At 55.5% G+C, this 21,500-nt stretch overlaps 1 protein-coding gene across 4 annotated transcripts; it reads left to right on the plus strand.

Annotated features, from left to right (window-relative positions):
* The first annotated feature begins 112 nt into the window (after positions 1-112).
* Positions 113-18,971, plus strand: HIP1R (huntingtin interacting protein 1 related). Of its 4 annotated transcripts, none has more exons than XM_055710215.1 (32): positions 113-298; positions 5,029-5,092; positions 5,517-5,659; positions 5,983-6,039; positions 6,276-6,356; positions 6,496-6,572; positions 6,883-6,944; positions 8,077-8,217; positions 8,686-8,743; positions 8,842-8,917; positions 9,147-9,284; positions 9,375-9,433; positions 9,505-9,577; positions 9,953-10,136; positions 10,211-10,299; positions 10,597-10,713; positions 11,185-11,286; positions 11,523-11,717; positions 11,966-12,113; positions 12,453-12,539; positions 12,847-12,957; positions 13,331-13,467; positions 14,274-14,384; positions 14,488-14,546; positions 14,872-14,902; positions 15,032-15,094; positions 15,553-15,653; positions 16,255-16,360; positions 17,128-17,251; positions 17,392-17,453; positions 17,600-17,791; positions 17,882-18,971. In XM_055710215.1, exons 1-32 carry the CDS (start codon positions 206-208, stop codon positions 17,927-17,929), a joined length of 3,189 nt encoding a protein of 1,062 aa, XP_055566190.1. In that variant the 5' UTR covers positions 113-205; the 3' UTR covers positions 17,930-18,971. The 4 variants fall into 4 exon arrangements, with proteins under 4 accessions (XP_055566190.1, XP_055566196.1, XP_055566205.1 ...); XM_055710221.1 differs by having other exon boundaries at positions 12,850-12,957; XM_055710226.1 differs by lacking the exons at positions 113-298; positions 5,029-5,092; positions 5,517-5,659; ... (2 more) ...; positions 6,496-6,572; positions 6,883-6,944 and adding an exon at positions 6,951-7,539.
* Positions 18,972-21,500: the final 2,529 nt, after the last annotated feature.

The raw sequence follows: 21,500 nt of genomic DNA on the forward strand, positions 1-21,500 counted from the left end.
TCCCGCCGGGCTCTCGCTGCGGCGGCGGCGGCCCCGGCTGCTCCCGGCTGCAGGCGGGGCCGGGCGGGGCCGCCAGGGGGCGCCCTGGGGCGCGGGCGGGCGGGCGCGGCGCAGTGCGCGGCCGGGAGGAGCCGGCGGGGCGGCGCCGGTCGCTGCCTGCCCCGGTGCGCGGTGCGCGGGGCCGGGTGCGCGGGGCCGGCCCGCCATGAACAGCATCAAGAGCGTGCCGGCGCGGGTGCTGAGCCGCCGCGGCGGGCACAGCCTGGAGGCGGAGCGGGAGCAGTTCGACAAGAGCCAGGCAAGGGCGGCGGGAGGGGGTGGCGGTGCCCCGGTCCCGACTCCGGTCCCGGCTCGGGGCGGGGGTGCTGCGGGACCGGCCCGCTCCGCAGGGCACGGCCTCGGGGCGCGCAACGCTTCCTGGGGTGGGGGGAGCGGGAGCGGGTTCTCTACCCGCCGGGATCCCCCGGTCCGCCCGGCCCCGCTGCCGCCCGCCGCTTCCTCCCGGGCCGGTCCCGCTGGCCGCCACCGGGGCCGCGTCCCCGCCGTGCGCAGCAGAGACCCGGGCAGGCGGCGTGTCCCTCTCCGCCCCCCCCCCCCCGGGCCTTCCCGGCAGGTAACCGCGGCCGGGAGCCAGCGGGGAAAGTTGAAGGGCCCCAGCGGCAGCGCGGCCGAGCCCCGGAGCCGCCCCCCGCTGCCGGTGCCGGTCCCGCGCCGCCCTGCGCCCCTGTCCCGCGCCCCGGCCCCCGGGGGTGGGTCAGCCCCGCGGCTGCGGGTCACACGTGGTGGCACCCCCGGGTCGCGGTGCCCGGCCCCGCAGAGGGTGGCAGGGCGAGAGCGGAGCCCAAAGGCGTCGGTGTCCGGCTCGGACGGGGCGTCCGGATGTGGCCCCGCACCCTCGGCCGGGTGGGCGATGCTGGGTGCCGGCCTTGGCGCAGGCTGGTGGGGAACGGGCCGGGATGGACAGAGGGACCCCTGGCACGCGTCCTCTGCCCCTCTGGTTTTCCAGGCTGCAAATTCACGGCTGATCCCTTTTCCCCTGTTTCCTTTCCTTGGCCCCTGGGTGGGTTTGGTCCACGCCAGCCCGGCCAGGGGGCAGTTTCGGGTCTGGCAGGGTCACGGTGCCGCTGGGTCGTGCTGGATAGGAAACGGAGCATGTTGGGTTTGTGGAGCAACATGAGAAAACCGGCAATTCCGGTTTCTTCTGGCCTCATCTCCTTCCATCGTCCCGCTGGGCACCGCTGCGAAATAATGGTGGTGGCAGCGCTGCCTCGTGTGCCCAAGGGCAGCTGGGGCCGGCCGGGAGCCTGTCCCCCCTCTCTCCGGCACTTCCACGGCTCTTTGGGCTTTTGGGGGGGGTTTGTGTCCTGAGCGAGTGCAACTTTGCAGCCGCAGGGATGCCGTGGGCCGAGCTACGTGTGGGGTGAGCAAGCGGTTGCTCGCTGCTCAAACTGAACCCCAGGCCCGCTGGCTGACGGTGATGGTCACCACCCCAAACTGACCTTCTTTCCCAGCAACTGCTGGAAAACTGTCCTGCAGGAGCTTTATTCTAACATGGTTTCCCGTAGCAGCACTTCAGGTGAGAGCAAAACAGTTCTGATGTCGGTGTGTGGGTATCGATCTGCCTTTTACGCCTAATTATATTGGCTATGGAGACAGCCACTGGTCGCCTTTGTGTTGTGGGGACACCGGTAGCATGTCCCCTCCGTGTGCCGTGGCTGAGAGTGTCACACCACCCTGGAGAGTGCTGCTGCTGGAACTGAGCACCCCAGCTCCTTTCCCCCACCGAAGGCTGGGGTGGTGCCAGTGGGGGCAGACGGGGTCGCTGGCCCCGGTGTGATCCCGTGTGCTGTGAAGGTCATCTGCTTTCCCTGCAAATGCTTTTTGAGGTCTTCTGGTGGGGTGATGCAGATGTCCCCCTTGGAGTGGCTGCCTGTGGCAGGTGGGAAGCCTCAGTCCTTCAGCGGGCACTTGCTTTCAAAACTTGGCCCTTTCCTGTGGCCAATTTTTGCTTTTCTTAAACGAGAAGGTGAAAAATCCAACAAGCTCTGGAGCTGCCAGGTACGCAGCATGTGTGACTGCCGAGGGCTGGATTTTTGGTGTGATTTGGGAAGGAGAAGCGTTCGGAAGGGAACTCCTCTGGAGCAGCCGTTTGCAGTTCAGCTGCTCCGGCCAGCCCTCGTGCTACATGGCCGGGGAGGTTTCCAGCTCGACGTCCTGCTGCCAAAAAATCTCTCCCTCCCGTGGCGTCGCACCGGGCTCCGGCATCCACCTGCCGGGTGGGGATTGCGGCCCCGCGGGATGCCAGGGCTCCGGGGAGCTGTGGGCGGGGAGGATCACGCTGTAATTAAAAGCAGCCTGGAAAGCAAGGGTGGATGTCAGCCGTGCTCCTTCATTTGGGCGCTTTGATCCCAGCTTTAGTCACTGGCTTGGTACGTGCGGGCTGTGAGTAAGGCGTGCGGGCTGCACTTCTCGGGGCTCCTGGGGCTGGGCAGGTTTTGGGGTCAGACCCCCGCTCTGGTGGGGCCGGGGCTGCACCGCTCCCGGGTGGCGATGGGGAACCGTCTGCAGGTTTCGTGAAGGTTTTGGCCAGGCTGGTTGTGACCTGCAGTGACACCTAGGACCTGCCCATCTCCAGAGGTGCCGGTGATGTCCCAGGAGGCCGGTTTGAGGGTGAATCTCCCCATTGTGGAGCTGTCCTTTGCTTTGCCGGGCAGCTGGTAGGGACATCTTGAAGTCACCGGTGTCCCAGGTCACAGCATCCCGCCGGTGTCCCAGGTCACAGCATCCCCCTGTGCCCACCCCTGGTCCCACCATCCCCTTTTTATGGACCTCCTGGGGTTTGGAGCCAGCGCAAGCACACCTGAGCTGGCAGCCCGAGGGACTGGCATTGGGTCAGTGCCACCGTGGTTGATTTGGGACGGTGCTGGACACCGTGTCTCCATTACGGTGGTGCTATGGGTGGGCTGGGAGTGCCCCCGCACGGGTCCGCTCCTCTGTGCTGGACGTGCGGTGGCTCAGCTGAAACCTCTGCGCTGAATCACTGAGGATGAAACCAGCCTCTCCCAGAGCTCCCGGGCTGAATTTTGGCTGGTCAGGCTGGAAATGAGATTATGGGCAATAAACACAATAAAACCACCAGCACTTACGGTGGTTTTGGGATGGGCCAGCTGGGTCCCAGCCCTGGTCCCGTCCTGCTGGGTGGCTGAACTCCTGTCCCTGGGGATTTGGGACAGCATTTCCACCCCCAGGGGTCTGCCCTCGTCTCATGCATTGGCCCTTTCATGTGCCTGCTCCCAGCTCTGCAGCTCGATGCTGAGCCCAGCACCCACTGATGCATTGGGATGAGTGTGACAGGTTGGGATGAGCGTGTCGTGCTGCTCCCGCACGCTGTGGGGGGCAAAAATCCGGGCTTGGAAGATGTCTGCCCTGCTCCCCGCCATGCAAAGCACCTCAGTACGATGCAACAACCCCTTTAGCAGCTCTTCGCTGCAAGATGTGTTTCCAAGCCCTGCCTCACAGAACCGTCGGCTTGTCGCTCTCCGGCGTGTGATAAACCTTGTTTTGTGTCAGTAAACCATTGCTTTGGTTGTGCCGGCAGCGCTGAGGACCCCTGGCACGTCTCCTCGCTGGCTGAGCCGTGGTCACGGGCGCAGGCTCTCGGCTGGCTCCGGGCTTTCCGGTGGCTGCGAAGGTGCTGGGTGCTCTCGGAGAGGCAGCCACGCTGCAAGTGCCTGTTCCTGGGCGCTCCAGGCTCATTAACCTCGGAGGATAAGAGGATTACAGCAAGTCGCCAGCTTAACTCCACTGCTGCTTTACGGCCCCACATGGCGGGGTAACGCCAGGGCTTCCCTGGTGCAGGAAAGGCAAATCCAGCCCCTTTTCCCAGCGGCTGGGCTCAGGGTTTTGGGACAGGCTCGCTTTTGAGGATGCATTCACAGTCATTTTGTTGCTGTTGTGCCCGGCTCACGGTTGCAGCCGTTTCGGGCTCTTTTGAGGTGGATTTGGTGCATCAACACCTTTGGTGTCACCTCTTCGGCATGGTGTCAGGTTCCTCCTGCATCAGTCAGGAGCACTCAATAACTCAGCGTCGGGTTCCTCCTCACACAGGAAAGCACCTCGAGTCAGAGATGTCCCCTGGGCTAGCAGCTGTGTTGAAGCAGGTGCTTTCCCCAGGAGGGGAAATAAGATTTTTATAAGGTTTTATGGCTGGTGGGGCTGCAGGGAGGGACCGGGTTTCTCTTCCGGCATAAGCAGCGGTGGCGGGGATGTTTCCTGCCTTCCTGGCTTGGACGTTTTTCCCCTGTGGTGACCAAGGGCTTGTGCGAGGATGTAGTAGCTCCGTTGAGTCTGCCTGCAGGGATCCAGTGAGGAGGAAGATCCTCATCGATCACAGCAACTCAGTTTTGCAGTCCGTCATCAGGCGGGAGATGCAACTGCCCCCTGTCTGGGGTCATCTTTTGGAATAGACTCATAATTTAAAGTGTGCTGTGATCAAACACATTAAAATATAGGTAATCCTCCTCTGATAATCACATTGCTCTGGATTTTTGCTCTGTCAAAATGGGCATTGTGGCCGCCACTCCCTCCTTGCTTGGGGGCTGTGTTTTCCCCACGTGCTGTTTGCACGCAGCAACGTCATAAAATAAAACACAACCCCCACAACCCCCAGTTCAAAGGCTCCTTGTGATTAGACAAACAACCCTGGAATTTGGCATCTTGCTGTCGTGCTTTAATGCTCCCTGGGCACGGCGCTGAGTTCAGGCTACAAAAATGCAAAAATTTGTTTCCTAGGATGTGGACAGCAGGGAGCATCGGTAGGGGCCCAGCTCCGACCAGTCATGCTGGGGATGGGGGGTTTTAACGTGCCACTTGTTTGGAGATAAAAAGCCTATTTTGATGTGTCACAAATGGCTTTGAGGTGACAGATGTGTTATAAAATTCAGGGTATTTCCCAAAAGTGCCAGCGCTTCACTTTCAGGGGGGACGGGGTAGCTGCAAGGGTCACGCCGCGCTCTCCTTCCCTTGCAGGCCATCAGCATCAGCAAAGCCATAAATACCCAAGAAGCGCCAGTGAAGGAGAAACATGCCCGCCGTATCCTTTCCCTTGGCTCGCCTGGAGGAGATCCAGCGCTGAGGCAGGAGGGGTTTCACCCCACAGGGCCAGAGCCACAGGAGATCTGGGAGACGGGAACCCCTTGCAGAGCTTGGCTGGGCGATGACATCACGTGGGTTCATGCAGCAGGGAAAATGCAAACAAGAGCAGCGCAATAAAATTGCGTTTCTTTGGCAATAAAATGCAAAGGGCCCCGATGTGCCCTGCAGCAGGGAGAGGTGCACCAGGGAAAAATAAATGGGTGTTTTATCTGTGGGTGCAGCATTGCACCGGTGATCTCTGTGCCTGCCGTACGCTCGGTGCACGTCCCATTTTTAATGGAAGTTGAACAGGAATAGAACCCAGCCCAGCCTGTCCCCTGCTGCCCCGTGTATCTGGTTGGCCTTGACTTCAGGTTTCGAAGGAATCATCCTGGGGACCCACCACGAGAAGGGAGCATTCACCTTCTGGTCCTATGCCATCGGGCTGCCCCTGCCCAGCAGCGCCATCCTCAGCTGGAAGTTCTGCCATGTCCTGCACAAGGTCCTGCGCGATGGCCACCCCAACGTGAGTGACCCCTCCCAAACGTCCCTCCGGCTTTGCTGGGGGTGGGGGGAGTTTTTTGCCTCTTGCCGATGTCCCTCTGCGCAGCGGGTGGGTTTCTTGCCCTACCCCAGCCACCTTTCCCAGGCGGTGGGGCTATGGAGCCCTCTGTTATCCTGCATCTTGGAAACATCCCTGTGCACAGCCCCGACCTCTGGTTGCCACTTCAGCTTGAACTTCTCCCAAAGCTGGAGTGGTGTAAGGGGCCAAATCCATCCTCATCCTCAGCTTCAGGGCAGCTCCATGCCAGCCCCACCATGCCACATCCCTTCCGTTTTTGTCCCCAGGTCCTCCAGGACTGCCAGAGGTACCGCAGCAACATCCGAGAGACAGGGGACTTGTGGGTGAGTGGGGGGAAGCAGAGGTTTGAGCCTTACGGCGTGTTTGGAGGTGGGTGCTGAAAAACATCGTGGGCATGGGGGGGGCAAAGCACCACCTGAAATAACCTGTGGTCTCCACCCCTGCTGGGTGATGGTTACGTGCATGGTGAAGGGCAAGAGGGTGAGAGCAAGTTCCGCAGCGTGCGTGGGCTTTGCTCATTGCTCTGGATTTGCCATGTTTCCCCTCCTGTCCCTGGCAGGGCCATTTGCACGACAGGTATGGGCAGCTGGTGAGCATCTATACGCGGCTGCTCCTCACCAAGATCTCCTTCCACATCAAGGTGAGACCCTCTGCCACTCCCACACCCTGCCACGCCGGGGTGACAGGGCTTCACCAGGGGATGGTCACACCAGCAAAAATGTTAGCAGCAACTGCTTTTTTTTTTTTCTTTTTTTGTTTTTTCTTCTCCTTTTCCAAAGCATCCAGAGTTCCCCCCGGGCCTCGAAGTGTCGGATGAGGTGCTGGAAAAGACTGCAGGGGCAGATGTGAACAACATGTGAGTGTCCCGGCAGGAGCGCAGCACCCTGCACGCAGTCGCCGGCTCCTGCCTGGCAGCATCCTGCTAACAGAACGGCTCCCGTTTGGGGCAGCTGTCGGTCCTTCATAAATTGGTTGGATGGTGCCGGGTTCCTCCTGCACCCACAGAGCGGTGAGGAGTGTAAATGCAGGGAGCAAACCCACCAGATGCTCAGTCGGAGCCCTTGCCACCATGAGGACCTGCAGTGAACATGAGCAGCCGGAGCAGGAATGTCTCAACCAGTGGGTGATGGGGGTTTGGATATATATTTTATTTTTTTTTTTGGCAGCTTCCAGCTGACGGTCGAGCTGTTTGACTACCTGGACTGTGAGCTGAAGCTGTCAGAGTCAGGTGAGGAGGCAGGTCCCTCCCGCTAGCCCCAGGGCTCTTGAGCAATAGTTTCACTCTTTGGTCAGGAAAGGAATTCCAGCTTGGGAGGCTGAGGTGGGAGGCTCAGGTCCTTCCTCCTCCTCCTCCGAAGGGATTTCTGAGGTTGTTTCTAGCTGGATTCCCCTGTTGATGCTCTGTAGAGGTGGTTGTAGGAAAATATTTGAGGAACGTGGCTGGTTTTAGCCCACCTGAGCAATGCAGAATGTTGTTTTCAGAGCAGTGCTGCTCTGAAATCTGTTTTTATTGCTTTTTTGGTACAACCACATTCATCATATGCGTTACTGGAATCCTTTCCATCCCCTCAAAGCAGAGGATGGGGCCGTACCTCTTTCTAAATACTCAGTTCCCCTCCCTGAAATACCTCCAGGGAGGGCTGGAGGCCCCTGCCTGTGTTTGCTTCTCTTGTCTCCTCCAGGAATTTTTAGATGGCTTAAAAATGTGGCGGTTTCTTCCTCTGTCGCAAGTCGGGAACACAGAATTGCCCTGGAAAGCAGGGCACAGCGGGAGAGACCATGCTCCCGGCTCCTGGCAGCCTCCTGCTTCTCCTCCTGACCCAGTTATACAGAGAATTTATATTCATAAATACTTTAAAGCTGAGCGGGGAAGAAGCCAGAGTGGATATGCTGGCTGGACTTCTGCCAAGGGAAGGGATCTGTTTCCGAGCCGGGAGAGACGAGGCTGCAATGCCGGCAGGCCCGTCCCCTGCCCTGGGATCCTCTCCCAGCTCCTTGCACGATTAAATAGGGGAGCAGAACCCCACGCCTTCTGTGGCTGCATCGTGCAGCGGCAGCTCCTGAGGGCAGCTGTCCTGCCTTTGCATCGTCCTGGGGTTAAATCCCTCCTTTTTGGGGTCGGGGTGTCTGGGGCAGAGCTGAGCACCCCTTCCCTCTGCCACCGTGGTTCCTTTGGGTGTTTTTCTGGCTTGGAGCAGGGTTCTTCCCAGCTCAGCGGGATGGGACGGGCAGCAACCCTGGTATTTACCCCATGTCCCGGCAAAGCCACGTCCGTTGTGGTTAATGATCAAGCTGAGTCGCCTGGAGCAGGACGGCTCCGCAAACACGGCGCGGGCACCTCACTGCACTCAACCCTCCAGTTTTCAGGCAGCTCAACACCTCGATGGCAGTGTCGCAGATGTCGGCAGTGCAGTGCCGCCTGGCCCCCCTCATCCAGGTCATCCAGGACTGCAGCCACCTCTACCACTACGCTGTCAAGTTAATGTTCAAGCTGCACTCCTGTGAGTCCCTGGGGATGTGCCCTGCACTGATCTTCTCCTGGGTCGGGATTCTGGCTGTAGTTGGGGACCAGGCTTGTGTGGATGGAGGCATCCGTTGCCATGTCCCTGTATCCGAGCCGGGCTCTAAGGACCTGCTTCATCCCACGTAGACATCCCAGATGAAGGAATTAGAAGGACTTGTCCTTGATTAATTCAAGCAGATGTGCCTTGGCCTCCCAGCCCCCTGCATGGGATTGCTGGGCAGCACAGCACCAGGGGCCTCGTGCGGGTATTTCAGGGTTCCCACACCCACCTCCCTGCACCGCATCCCTATGCCAGGGATGGGGAATCCCCACTCCTGTCCTGACGCCTCGCATCCTGCTCCCATCTGGCCTTTACCCCGCTGCCTTTCGCAGCTGGAGGGATCCGGGCACGTGTAACTAGATTTGCAGCCCTGGATCAGTCACAGCTGTCTCGTCATTGCTGCAGGTCTGCCGGCTGACACGCTGCAGGGCCACCGAGACCGTTTCCATGAGCAGTTTCGCAGGTAACCTGGGGCCGAGGTGGGGCAGTGGGGTCCCCTCCCTCCCGCCGAGCTCCCTCCCCACCTCCCCTGTGAGCGGTTTTTCTTTCTCCCCTCTCCAGCCTCAAAAACTTCTTTAAGAAAGCATCAGACATGCTGTATTTCAAGCGGCTCATCCAGATCCCTCGGCTGCCAGAGGTACGGCAGGATTGCAGTGTGGTGCTTGTGTGCGATGCTTTGGAGAGCTTGTGGGTGTAGGGTGCACAGGGGTGTCCCCATGGGTGGGTTCAGGTTCTAGGGACACTGCAGAGGGACCCACTGGCACATCTCAGTGGCGTAGGGATGACTGCCTCCCTGCCCTCAGCGATCTGCCTGCAGCGGTTCCCAAAACCGCAGGCAATGCCGCCACAACTTCTTGTCTGCACAGAGTCCTCCAAACTTCTTGCGGGCATCTGCGCTGGCGGAGCACGTGAAGCCAGTGGTTGTCATCCCTGAGGAAGCCCCTGAGGATGAGGAGCCAGAGAACCTCATTGAGATCAGCACAGCTACCACGACAGAGCCGCAGGTGGGGGCATGGGGGTGGGATGGGGACCCTGGGGTTGGGGGGACAGGCACCTGCAGCCCGGCTCAGCTCGGCACCCTCTGTCTTCTTCAGATCACCTCAGATATATTTGAGCAAACCTTTGGGCCACCCAATGGCATTCGGGATGACAGGTATGGGGGGCCAGCAGTGGGAGTGGTGGGGTGGCCGCCGGCATGTGGGACTGACCTGCCTTTGTCCACAGGGATGCACAGATTGACAGCCTGAAGAAGGAGGTGGACATGCTCCGTGCAGAGATGGAGAAGATTAAACTGGAGGTAAAGCTTGGCCAGGGAGCAGCCAGCGTGCGAGAGCGGGGTGTTTTTTGGTGCTGCGGTGTGGAAACCCCGATAGGATGCAGCAGGAACAGGGTCCTGCCACCCAGCGCTGTGTTTTGGGGCCTCTCCCAGTGCTGGGACCTGACTCCTGGTGGAGGTTGGGTGAAGGCATGTGAGGGCTGTCCCTTGCTGTCCTGACTGCTGTTAGCAGTGGGACCGAGCAGCAGCGACGGCTGAGGGGGGAGCTTTCCTGTGCATCTCACAGCTGCTTTGCCCAGTCTGCAGCTGGGTGCCTGAATAGGGATGTTGGGGAGGGCAGAGGCGTTATTGGCATCGGCGCAGGGCAGTGCCTGAGTGCCTGACGGTGTCCCGCAGGCACAGCGGTACATCACGCAGCTCAAGGCGCAGGTGAACAGCCTGGAGGGTGAAGTGGAGGAGCAGCGCAAGCAGAAGCAGAAGGCGCTGGTGGACAATGAGCAGCTGCGGGATGAGCTGGAGAGGCTGCAGAGGGCGAAGCAGGACAGCGACAGGTCCCAGCGGCTTTGTGCAGAAGCAGAAAGTAGGTGCCCTACAACACCAGTCAGCCGCGGGACACCCGTGCTGCGGTTGCTGACGCTTTCTCGCCCCATTCAGAGAAAGCCAACGCCACCGAGATCCGCTATACGAAGCTGAAGGAGAAGCACAGCGAGCTCATCAACACTCATGCCGAGCTCCTGAGGAAGGTAATTCTGCTGCCCGTGCCAGGTAGGGACCGACTGCTGCCTTCATCCCACTGCCACCACCGGTATGGCTCCTGCGTGCCCAGCCCCATCAGTATTTGGCCCATCATCCTGCACCCAGGGACCTCTGCGCGCCGGGTGGGGGGCACCCCTTGAATTCATGTCCCCTGGCAGTCAGCATTTTCGATGCTGTGAGAAAGGCATCTTGGAGTTATCCCAAGCCAGAATTTGGTCAGGATGAGTCAGCGATGATGAGGGTCCCTGGTGGGAATGCCCAGTAAGCCCCCTGTCCCCACACAGAACGCCGACACTGCCAAGCAGCTGACAGTCACGCAGCAGAGCCAGGAGGAGGTGGCACGTGTCAAGGAGCAGCTGGCGTTTCAGGTGGAGCAGGTCAAGCGAGAGGCCGAGATGAAGGTGAGCCAGCACAGCCCCGGATCCTGCCCAGCCACCGGGCTTCGCTGGCCGGCCCTGAGCCCTTTCCAGCCCAGGAAGCGGTGGCTGTGCACAGCTTGGGTGCAAGGGGTCAGGATGGTTGTTGATGTCGGTTTCTGATCAGGAAAGCATTGCCCTGGCTCCTGGGGAAGATGCTAATGCATGCTTTGGTCCCTCTTGCCCATATCACCCTCTTCTTTGCCCAAGAAAATGGCACAATGCAAATTGATGGGTTTGGGTGCTTTTGTTCTCTGGGGCCCAAGTGGGGGCTGCTCTCAAAATTCCTGCCCTGGGGAAAAGAGGCCTTTCAGGAGACCCCCAACAAGACCCTGAAAACCCCTCCCGCAAAACGTGGCCGGATTTGTTCCTGCCATCCTGGCTGTGTGCTGGTGCCAAGCGGGGCTGGAGCATGTTTGCAGCAGCTGAGCCGCTGGTGTGGGCATGTGTTTGCAGCTGGAGGACCAGAGCATACAGATGGAGCAGCTGCGGCAGGAGCTGGACGCCCGGCGGGATGAGCTGGACCAGGCACAGCGCTCGCTAAGCCACGCCAAGCAGGTACGAGGCTGGCAGCACAGGATGCGCCCAAATCCCCGTCACGCAAGATGGCACAGCTGCCACCACTGCCAAGCCAGCAGCACAAACAGCAGTCTGAAGAGCCGTCGTGGGGCTGAACATGGGTCTGCTCCATCGGGGTCATGAGCAGGGCATGTCCTCTGCTCCCTCTGTGGAACTGTTGGGCTCACAGCCAGGTGGCAGGTTGAGTGACAGGGGTCTCCTGGCCCCGCTGGCAGGCAGGTGTGGAGCTCAGCGCCCAGGTGGAGGCCCTGCACGCTGAGAAGGAGGTGCTGAGGCGGTCAGTGAGTGAGAAGGAGTGTGAGCTGCTCTCTGCGCGTGGCCTCGTTGAGGAGAAGGAGCTGCAGCTGAGCCAGGAGGCAGACAAGGCCACGAGGGAGATCCGAGAGCTGCAGGGCAGGCTCCTGGATAAGGTATGGTGTGGAGAGCCCACTGCCCCTCTACTCGCTGGGGTGAGATGTGTTTGGGGGTGCTGAGCAGTCAGGTGGCTCAGCTGAGCCATCACCAGTGTAGGCAGAGGGATGTGACTTGCTCTAGCGATATTGGGGTGCTTGGGTCTAATCCTGCAAAGGGGTTCTCGAGGGATATGCTGGTGATGGGCCATGGTGACAGGGGTCTTGTGTCCAAGTTGTGTCACTCGCTTGTTCCGCCCACCCCACAGAGCAACCAGGAGCAGAGCCTGCAGCAGAAGCTGCTGGACCAGCAGTTTGGCATCCTGCAGGAGGCGGTGCAGGAAGCAGAGGACATCCTTCGTGACGCGGTGGCCAAGCTGGATGATCCGCTGCACGTGCGCTGCACCAGCTCCCCAGGTATGTCCCCCTTGACCACGGGGGTTGCAACCTGCAGCCCCTTCTCCCTCCAAGATGGATATGTTGCATCTCAGCTTCCCCCAGGCATTTTTTCCTACCAAACATCATGCCCAAGGAGGTGGGGGTCAGGCTTTCCAGGAGTGAATTTTTAGCTCTCATCTCAGTGCTCTTTTGCTCAGATTTTAGTGCTGTTCCTCAGCCAGGGCTTTGAGGACCTGAGCTGTTCTGGCTTCTGCTCAGTGGTGCCTCGTGGAGTCAGTACTCCTTGTGGAATCGGTCCTTGTGCTTATTCAGTCCCTCAGCAGCCTGACCGTGCTCATGAAGCTAAATTTGTTGCAGATTACCTGCTCAGCCGGGCACAGGCAGCGCTGGAGTCCACGGATGCCCTGGAGAACGGGCACGCGCAGTACGTGGCCTCCATGGCAGGTACCTGGGCCTGGGGACCGGTGGCATTGCTTGCATCTTGCTTTTATTTTTATACATCCAGCAGCCCCCAGCTGCTTCAGGGCTGTTGGCAAGCGTGCAATGCCGTGGTGATGGAGGGATGTGGTGGGTGGAGTTGGTGGGTTCCCGTGTGCTCGTTCAGGGAGCAGCCGGCAAACTAGAGGGGTCAATGCCGACTTCTCCAAGCTTTTGTGCTGATCCTGGGGTGCCTTTGAGGGCGGGCTGCAGCTCCCAGGACATGGCAAGGGGTGCCCTGGGTTGGCAGCACCTGACCGCATCCCCTCGCCAGCAGATGCTGCGGGGCTGGTGGGGGCTCTGGCCCTCTTCGCACACCTGACGGCTGACACCATCGTGAATGGCAGCGCCACATCCCACCTGGCTCCCACTGACCATGCCGACCGTGAGTGCTGGGCATGGACACAGCAGGCGTTGGGGGGGATTTTTGGCTTATGAGGCTTCTTTTTTGGGGCGGCCATGCCAAAGCCCCTGCCACCAGGGGTTGGATATGGGACAGATCTTCCCTGGGGGCAGCACATGCTCCCCGTGCTCCTCTTCCCAACATTCTGTCCCGTCTGGTGCCCCTTCCTGGGTCAGGAACATCGCTTTGCTCCTGGAAACTGATTTATGGTCTTCTGCAACAGATTTTCCGGATGCCGCTGCTGCTTGGCATCATCTCTGTGGCTGAGGGGAGGAGGAAGAAGAGGGTGGGAGGGCTGGGAAGGAGGGACCTCTTGCCCAGCGAGGGGCCCAGCACCAACCCATCCTCTCCCCAGGGTTGACAGAGACGTGCCGGGACTGCGGGCAGCGGAGCCTGAACTACCTGGGCAAGCTGAAGGACAAGCAGACGCTGGGGTGTGCTGAGCTGGGGGATGTGCGGCGGGCATTGCGGGGGGTCCTGCAGCTGGCCCAGGTAGGAGATGGAGCCCAGCGCACCCACCCACCTTCCCCGCCGTGGCTGCCAGGGTGGGTGATTTGTTGGCACTGGTATTTCCTAAAGGAAAAATCGAAGCAGGCAGTTAGTGCAGTAGGATGTTGCTTTCATTTGTTGAGGTGGGATGTTTGCTCGCAGCCTCCTGGCTGCACCTTGGTGAACTTTTTTCATTTGTTTGTTTGTTTGTTTGTTAAAAATAATCAAACCCTGGCTTTCCCCATTGTCCAGAACTGCAATTGAACGCGCTGGGTTGGAATGAGCACTTTGGGGTGCCTTGTCCCCCATACCCACAGGTTCTGGTGCTTTCCTTGAGCCATCTTAGCTTCTGAGCGCTGAGACCCTTCCTAGTGTTGCACAGAGACAGCCACCCTCAGATAACTGAAATCTCAGCCCAGCAATCCCTGCGGAATAAAACTTCCCAGCTTTCAGATAATTCTTCTCGTGAAGCCCCCATTAGTCTTTTCTATTAAACTGCTCTTGATTCAAAGGCTGTCAGCTCTCCACACACCCCTCTGGAGCCCTGCCCTGCCGAAACTGTTCCTGGGACTGAGTTTTGTCACCTTGATTTGGGGCATTTCTTACCTTTGAGGTCCCTGTGCTCTATTTGCTGCAAGTTGGTGGCACATGTGCCTTCACCCTTGCAGTCTGCAGAATGCTGTTCCTGCAGCTTTATTTAAGGGTGGGGGGGAAGAAGTTAGATGCTCTGGTTTGGTGTTATTTCTTACAAGTATTCCCTTCTCTCCCTCTGCCTAAACCCCCCTGGCGACTCCTGCCTCCCCTGGCAGGAGCTGAGGCCCAAGAGCTTAGATATCAAGCAAGAAGAGCTGGGGGACATGGTTGAGAAGGAGATGGCCTCCACCTCAGCAGCGATTGAGGATGCTGTCAGGCGAATAGAGGTGAGACAAAGCTGCAGGATGGCCCATTCTGGTGCCTTCTCCACCCTGCTCACCCTTGCAGCAACGTGGTGTCCAACCCTTTTCCTCTTGTGTTTCCCAACAGGAGATGATGAGCCAGGCCAGAAACAAGAGCTCTGGTGTTAAGCTCGAAGTGAACGAGCGGTGAGTTGTGAGGGGCGGCATGTGACAGCCGCAGGCAGGTTTCTGTCCCGTGCCCATACCTGCCGCGCTGTGCTCTGCTCCAAAGCCCCACGTGCAACCCAGTGCCGCATCGTCCTGAGGCTGAGCGCGGAATTATCTTTCGAAGGGTGGACCTTCATCTTGCACATCTAAGCCAATTGTTCACAGCTGCATTGGGGGCTGCTTAGAAGTAACCTGTTGGCTGGCTGGTCTCCAAAAAAGACCCCTTTTCTAACTGAGGCCAAAGCCTGCTTCCCTGGATGTGCTGTCGGAGGATGCTGAACACTTTTCTCTTGTTTCCCTACAGGATTCTGAACTCCTGCACGGAGCTAATGAAGGTTAGTACTGCAGAAACCTATCAGGGGCATCAAAGACTGCACAAAACTGTAACTTCCCACCATCGGCAGCATCAGTCCTTCTCTATAAAATCCCCAGTAAACACCAAAACCTGTTTTTCTTTGTTCCAGGCTATTAGACTTCTTGTAATGACATCTACGAACCTACAGAAGGAGATAGTAGAAAGTGGCCGGGTAAGTCCTCCCCTACACTCGTCTCTCTGCACCAACATGAAATACAGGAGAATTTCCCACAATTTGCAGAAACACAGTGAATTTTGCACTTTTCCATGTTAGTGATACTCTGGCAGCCCCACTTGCTGGGGACAGGCTGCTCAGCACCATGCTCTCTGCACACTTCACTGTTGCTTTTGCAAAGCCCTGTCCATCTGAAGATGATGGCTTAAACATGTGTGTTTTAAACCCAGCCCAAATCTGCAGGCTTGCCGCTCCAGTGCTAGTTTTCTTGATATGTGTTTAAGCAGGCCAGTAAGAGCAGCCTGAAGGGCACGGAAATGCTGCTAGTCCCTTGATTGATGGCTTTATATTTGAATTTATCTTGTTATATTTCATACGGATATTTTATACGGATTTGTGGATATGTATATTGTTGTATCAAGTTAATACAAGCCATAATATTCTCATAACAACAGGGGGCAGCAACAACTCAGGAGTTTTATGCCAAGAACTCACGATGGACTGAAGGGCTGATCTCTGCCTCCAAGGCTGTGGGTTGGGGAGCCACGCAGCTCGTGTAGGTACCCCCGGGATCTGTCCCACAGCCGCTGCGGGAGGCTCCTGGCATGGTGTGGCTCCACGTCCTGCACCCGGAGCCAGCCCCTGCTTCTCCATCGCCCAATAACCCAAACCGCCCCACCGCTGAGTCTGCATGGATATTATTGCTAATTCCTTACAGAGCATCGTAGCCTGGGTTGGACCGCATGGTCACTGAAGCAGGGATTGCCAGTTCCTCCCTGTTTGCAAAATGTGAAAGTTGCTGCAGTCAAATACTCTGTGTCCTGGTTCCTGCTCAGATGGTTGTGGATGAGGTGGTTGGGATGGAGGCAGGGTGCAGGAAACGTGGGAGCTTTTTCGGACAAAGCTTTAAAAATCTTATCCGCTTCATTACAGATACACAGTCCTGCCTCTTGATATTTTATACCCGTCCAAAACTTCTGGGTCTGGGCGTTGAGTAATTGCTTTGTAAATGAGCTTTAAATAATTACAGGCAAAGCTGCTGGTTCAAGGTCTGATGCTGCTTTGTAAGGGTATAGCAGGAGATAAATAATCTAGACATGCTCCGTGGTGCATGGCAAGTATCTCTTATATGATCTCCCTTCTGACCTGTAACGCAGGGAGTCAGCAGACAGAGTTGTCCTGCATACGGGCAAATATGAAGAACTGATAGTCTGCTCCCATGAAATTGCTGCCAGCACGGCCCAGCTGGTGGCTGCCTCCAAGGTGGGTATCCCAGCGAGGTCATCTGCGTGCGGCTTTGTCACGTGAAGTCATTTTGTTCCCACAGTGTTGTCCCACAGGTGTTTTTGGGCAGTGGTGTGTGGCCATCCTGCCAGCCCAGAGCAGGGAGGAGGGGAATCTCCGAGTATTTTCAAGTCAGTCTGTGATTTTAATCCCTGTGTCTTCACCTGCATTAATATTCCACACCTAGCAGGGCTTACCGCGGAAATGGAGATGTCTAAAACCTCCCGTCTTCCTCCTGTCAAGCTGATCATGTAAAGAAAATGTTAATAACTAACGAGAAACCCTGAATAAGCAACTGCAGCAGCCAGCATTAAGAATGGTGGATTTTGGTCCTTGCCACCTTTTGTGTGGGTGAAGGCGATGGGGAGAGAGGTTTCAAGGAGCAAATGAGGATGCAGTTTGCGGGGAGAAGGACCCATACGGCTTTTTACAGCGGATAGTTTTAAAATTAAGAGCCTGGTTAAAAGAAAATTAAAAAAAAAAGCTCTGTCTTCACTGATGCTGCTTATCCGTGTGTGCTCAGTGAGAGCAGAGCTGGTTTAGTGCCCTGAGGCTGCAGGGCCTTGTGGGGTCACCTTGTCTGGCCGTGATGGGATCATCAAGATCCCAACATGTCCATCTGTCCATCCTTCCCACTCCAAGATTTTCACGCCCAAGGGCTGTTCTGACATGATGTCTCTAAGGCAGAACATGGCTGCCTGGGGCTGCCCTGGGGGTTCCCACAGCCATCCCCCTGTTCTTTGCAGGTGAAAGCCGACAAGAGCAGCAGGAACCTGGGCAGGCTCCAGGAGTGCTCACGCAATGTCAACGAGATGGCGGCCAACGTTGTGGCTTCCACCAAGTCGGGGCAGGAGCAGATTGAGGAGAAAGGTGAGGGTTTTGTGAAGAAAGGTGAGAAGGAACCACCCCATGGCTCTTTGTGGCCTTGTGAACACCCCGAGGTGGCTGGCCTCCTCCGCTTCGGTGTGTAGGGGCTGCGCTCAGTGAGGACCCTCTGTTTGTCTCCACAGACACCATGGACTTTTCGGGCATGTCCCTCATCAAGCTGAAGAAGGAAGAGATGGAAACACAGGTAGGGCCACGAAGGTGGCTCCAGTGCTGCTACCCTGGGCCAGGCTGAGCTCCATGCAAGGGGGGGTGTCCCTGCTGCCCCGCAGCATGGCGCTGGGGACAGCGGGGACGCACCCCTGGGTGCTCAGGGTGGCTCTTTGGGTGCAGGTGAAGGTGCTGGAGCTGGAGAAGCGCCTGGAGAGCGAGCGGGTGCGCCTGGGCGAGCTGAGGAAGCAGCACTACGCCCTGGCCGGCACCTACGACGCGGTGGAGGACGACGGGGAGGCCAAGCCGGCGCCAGCCCCCCGGCGAGGCATCCTCAAGAAGCCGCCCTTGGCTCAAAAACCCAGCCTGGGGGAGGTAGGGTCCCTGGGGGGTAAGGGTAGTGGGTGGGGGGGCAGTCACAGCAGTGGGGACTGATGGTTGGCTTTGTCCCCACTCTCGTTGCAGCCCCAGCGAGATGCCGGCCCGTGCCCACCTCACAGGGCCAACGTCTAGTGGGGGCCGCCAGCCTCCCCCAGACCACATTGCCTTTGCGCTGGTGTGCCTTCGTGCGCGGGGCTCTCCTCACCGCCTGGCCTGGAAAACTGGATGTTTTTTATAAAAAAAAAAAATTTTTTTTTTCCTCTTCATTTGATTTCTAGCTGTAGAGCAGGGGGGCTTCTCCCAGCTCCCCAGGCGGCAGGAGATGCCCTCTTCCTCCTGGCCTGCCAACAGGTTTAATTTAATTTGGGGTTTGTTTGGGTTAAATTAAAAAAAGAAAGAAACCAAAAACTTTTATCAGCACTAGAAGTTTTCAGTAAATGTAGCTCTCTACTGTACTGCTCAGACCCTTTCAAAGAACCGTGAACTGCTGGAGACCGCTGGGCTTTTCTTGCAACCCTTTTTTAAAATCCCCCTTTTTCAGCCTGAAGAATAATTTGACTTTCGGCGTGGGATCAGCCCTCGGTGGAGAGGGAGACGGCAGCCTTCACTGGCATGAGGAGCAGGGCTTTTTGTAAGGGAAAAAGCAGTTACTGGCACACACTGGCAATAAGGATACAAACATATATTTTTTTTTTCCTTTTCTATTTTTTATTACTGTGGCAACGTCAGGGGATCAGTTGCGTTTATGTTTTATATTTAAGATAATAAGCAGAATTAAATCTAACCGTGGCCTATGGGAGCTGGGGGATAGAGAAGTCTGCATCAAGAAGGAATTACCAATGTGGAAAGACACGGGGGCAGAAGAAAAATGTTGTCAGCTGTATCTTCCCTTAGAGCTACTACCACGACGTAGATTATTAAAGAAGCAATATTTAAAAGAAATGTTGTGCCTGGTCAGCTCATCGGTGGGGAGGGGGCTGATGCCCGGGCTGGTTGAAGCAAGCTGGCCCTGAACTGGGGCAGAGAAAGGCAATGAAGTGCCTGGAAGGAATTGGATGAAGCGCAGGGGCAGGGTGGGGGGTGTCAGATGCCACTGTGTGGACCCACCACCCCTATCTATCTAAGGTCTGTGTGTGCATAAACATATCTATAAATATATAGTCATGTGTCTCTAGATATATGTAGCTATCTGTATTTGTGTGAATGGCTCTGTGTGTGCCTACATATATATGGATGTATTTTTATATATATGCATGTTTGCATATTTCTGTATATATATATACACACATTTATGCACATGTGTGTGTATAGGACATATTTATGCACCTCTGTTGGTACAGCTGTAGCACTAAGGCATGCCCAGCGTCAGCAGCTCACCAGGGCAGAGTAGCACATGATTTTCATGGCTGTCAGCGGCAGCCAGGGTGACTGGCAGCCTTACTGAAAATAAGTAGCTTAAATAAATAAAAAGCAATCCAGCCACAGTGGCATGGGTGCAGGATCAATGCTGCTTTCCAGCCAGGGCAGCTGTTAACCTGCAGCCTTGCAGCTGCTCAGCAGGACCACTGGCACACGCCTGCGAGAAATGCAGATTTTTTTTTACTCTATGATTAACTGGGAGTATCTGCAGGGCCAAATGTCACTGCACCTCATGGTGCAAGGTGGAGGTACCTGTGAAATGGTAAGACAAGCATTTGGAGCTCACCAAGAATGACCATGACAGGGTGAACACAGGTCCCTTAAGAAGATATTTGTAAGGGTCCTTTTGGAAAAGTCTAGAATCAACATTGTCATCCAATCCATCATGACACCACTCCCCCCCACAAAAAACAATTACAATCAGATTTCACACAACCACAGACAAAACCATGACTTTTCATTCCTATCACATAACATTCCTATTATGTTATAGCCTATTGTTAAAGCAGTTCACTAGAATTACAGTTGCTGTATCTCAAGAAAACAAATTTATAAGGCATTTTATTATGTTATATTTATATATTATTTTAGTTATGTAGCAATCTTGTGACAAGATTTCTGAGAGTACTTGTCACGAAACAGACTTTACACTTTTATGAGCAGCTACTACAGGCAGCGTAGCAAGTGACAATTCTCATTTCCCAACCAATTCTACGTAGAAAGTGTGTTCCACATTAAAAGGCTTTGGTGTGGATACTGGTGTTACTGGGCAACACAAACAGCTGGTTTAACACTGCAAGTTACTTTGAGATCATCTCCAACCCAAAAATTTATGTTCTCCTTAGCCTTTCCATGAAGCTATGGAGAACCTCTTATCTACAGCAGTGGTGGAAGAGAGCTGAGAGAGGGTTACCCAGCCATGTCCTTCGGGTGACTGCTGTCACATCAAGGACAATGTCTTATCAGGATACAGCAGTGACTGCTGAGTTTCATTTCTTTGAGAAACCTTTTCTCTCGGTACAAGGAAGCACTTTCTGCAATAGCTTGCGATCTATTTATAGACGGTGATGAACATGCATTTGCTGGGAGACTGACATCACCCTAACCACTCACAATGTTACATTTCGTAATGGAAATATTGATCAATCAAGAATGCTAACTTTTAAAATCTCCCTACCGTCAGTCTAGCCACAGCTATATTTAAAGAATTCAAAAATAAAGTAAAATGCAGCTTTAAGAATGATGCTATGGGTAAATGTAAATTATTTAACACCACTGCTGTTTCACTATGACTGACTTAAATGGATACTTGTCAGAGGCTGCCAGTAAAATACCCAGGCCAGCACATACAAAATCTCAAAAATCAACAGCAAAACCAAAAGCTCCACAGGCCACTTAAAAGTGTAACCTATGTGCTAGAGTAATTTTTATATCAAAATCAAGCTTACTGTCCAGTCTAAGATTTTCTTGACTCCTATACTTTTTGAAAGTATTTGCTATTTGTAGCAGACAAAAAAAAAAAACAATCACAACTGTAAACTGTATGCAAAGGTTTATTTTGAGACTCCATCAAGACATCCTGCTGAACAGGATCCAATTTGCTAATGACTTTTAAATACCATTATTCTATCTGCAGAGAGAGGATGTTTAACTTGATGTGCTAAGGAGAACAAATTTTACTCAGTACCCATGACAAAAGCAATGGAAAATAACCAATAAAAAGTTGTGAAATGCTGCATTGTGCTCCCTTCCACCAAGGTTAGTACAGTCCAATTTGTTTTTCTTCAAGCAGCTTTCAAACAGCCGGTTATCAAAGCCCTCCCTTCCCCACCCTTTGGCTCCCTCAGCAGCCAAATCGCCAGTTAACCACAAATTAGTTAGAACATGAGCACACAAAGCAGCTGAAGTTCAGCAACAGCATTGCTACAGAGAGCAAAGTTTACAAACCACAAGCGTCTTAGATCAAAAAAGCCCACTGAAATCAAGCATACAAACAGAAAACGCTGCTGTCCTGTGCTCTAGGAAGTCAGGTAAAAAAAGCTGTAAAAGAACGTTGAAGAACCCTTAATTAAAGCCATGAGCAGCTGCCACCCATTTGCAAGGCAGGTTTTTTCCCTTCGGTGCCTAACCTGCCAGTAGCAATGACTAAGGCACAAGTTCCATGCATCTGGGCAGCACTATTTTTAGTGACAGTATTTCCTGAATGACCCAATCAGAGAAATGACTCAGGAAAGAGAAATATCAGCGAATACAGTAATTTCATAAATGCCTCACAGGTATGCAA

The sequence above is a fragment of the Falco cherrug genome, chromosome 1 (assembly GCF_023634085.1).
Source record: "Falco cherrug isolate bFalChe1 chromosome 1, bFalChe1.pri, whole genome shotgun sequence".
Classification (NCBI taxonomy): Eukaryota; Metazoa; Chordata; class Aves; order Falconiformes; family Falconidae; genus Falco; species Falco cherrug.

Bases quoted from the DNA above. Each gene is read 5' to 3' on its own strand.
- HIP1R (XM_055710215.1), top strand. From the start codon at position 206: ATGAACAGCATCAAGAGCGTGCCGGCGCGGGTGCTGAGCCGCCGCGGC. The intron at 9,578-9,952 runs GTAAAGCTTGGC...GGTGTCCCGCAG, and splicing joins TGGAGAAGATTAAACTGGAG to GCACAGCGGTACATCACGCA. The intron at 16,361-17,127 runs GTGGGTATCCCA...TGTTCTTTGCAG, and splicing joins AGCTGGTGGCTGCCTCCAAG to GTGAAAGCCGACAAGAGCAG.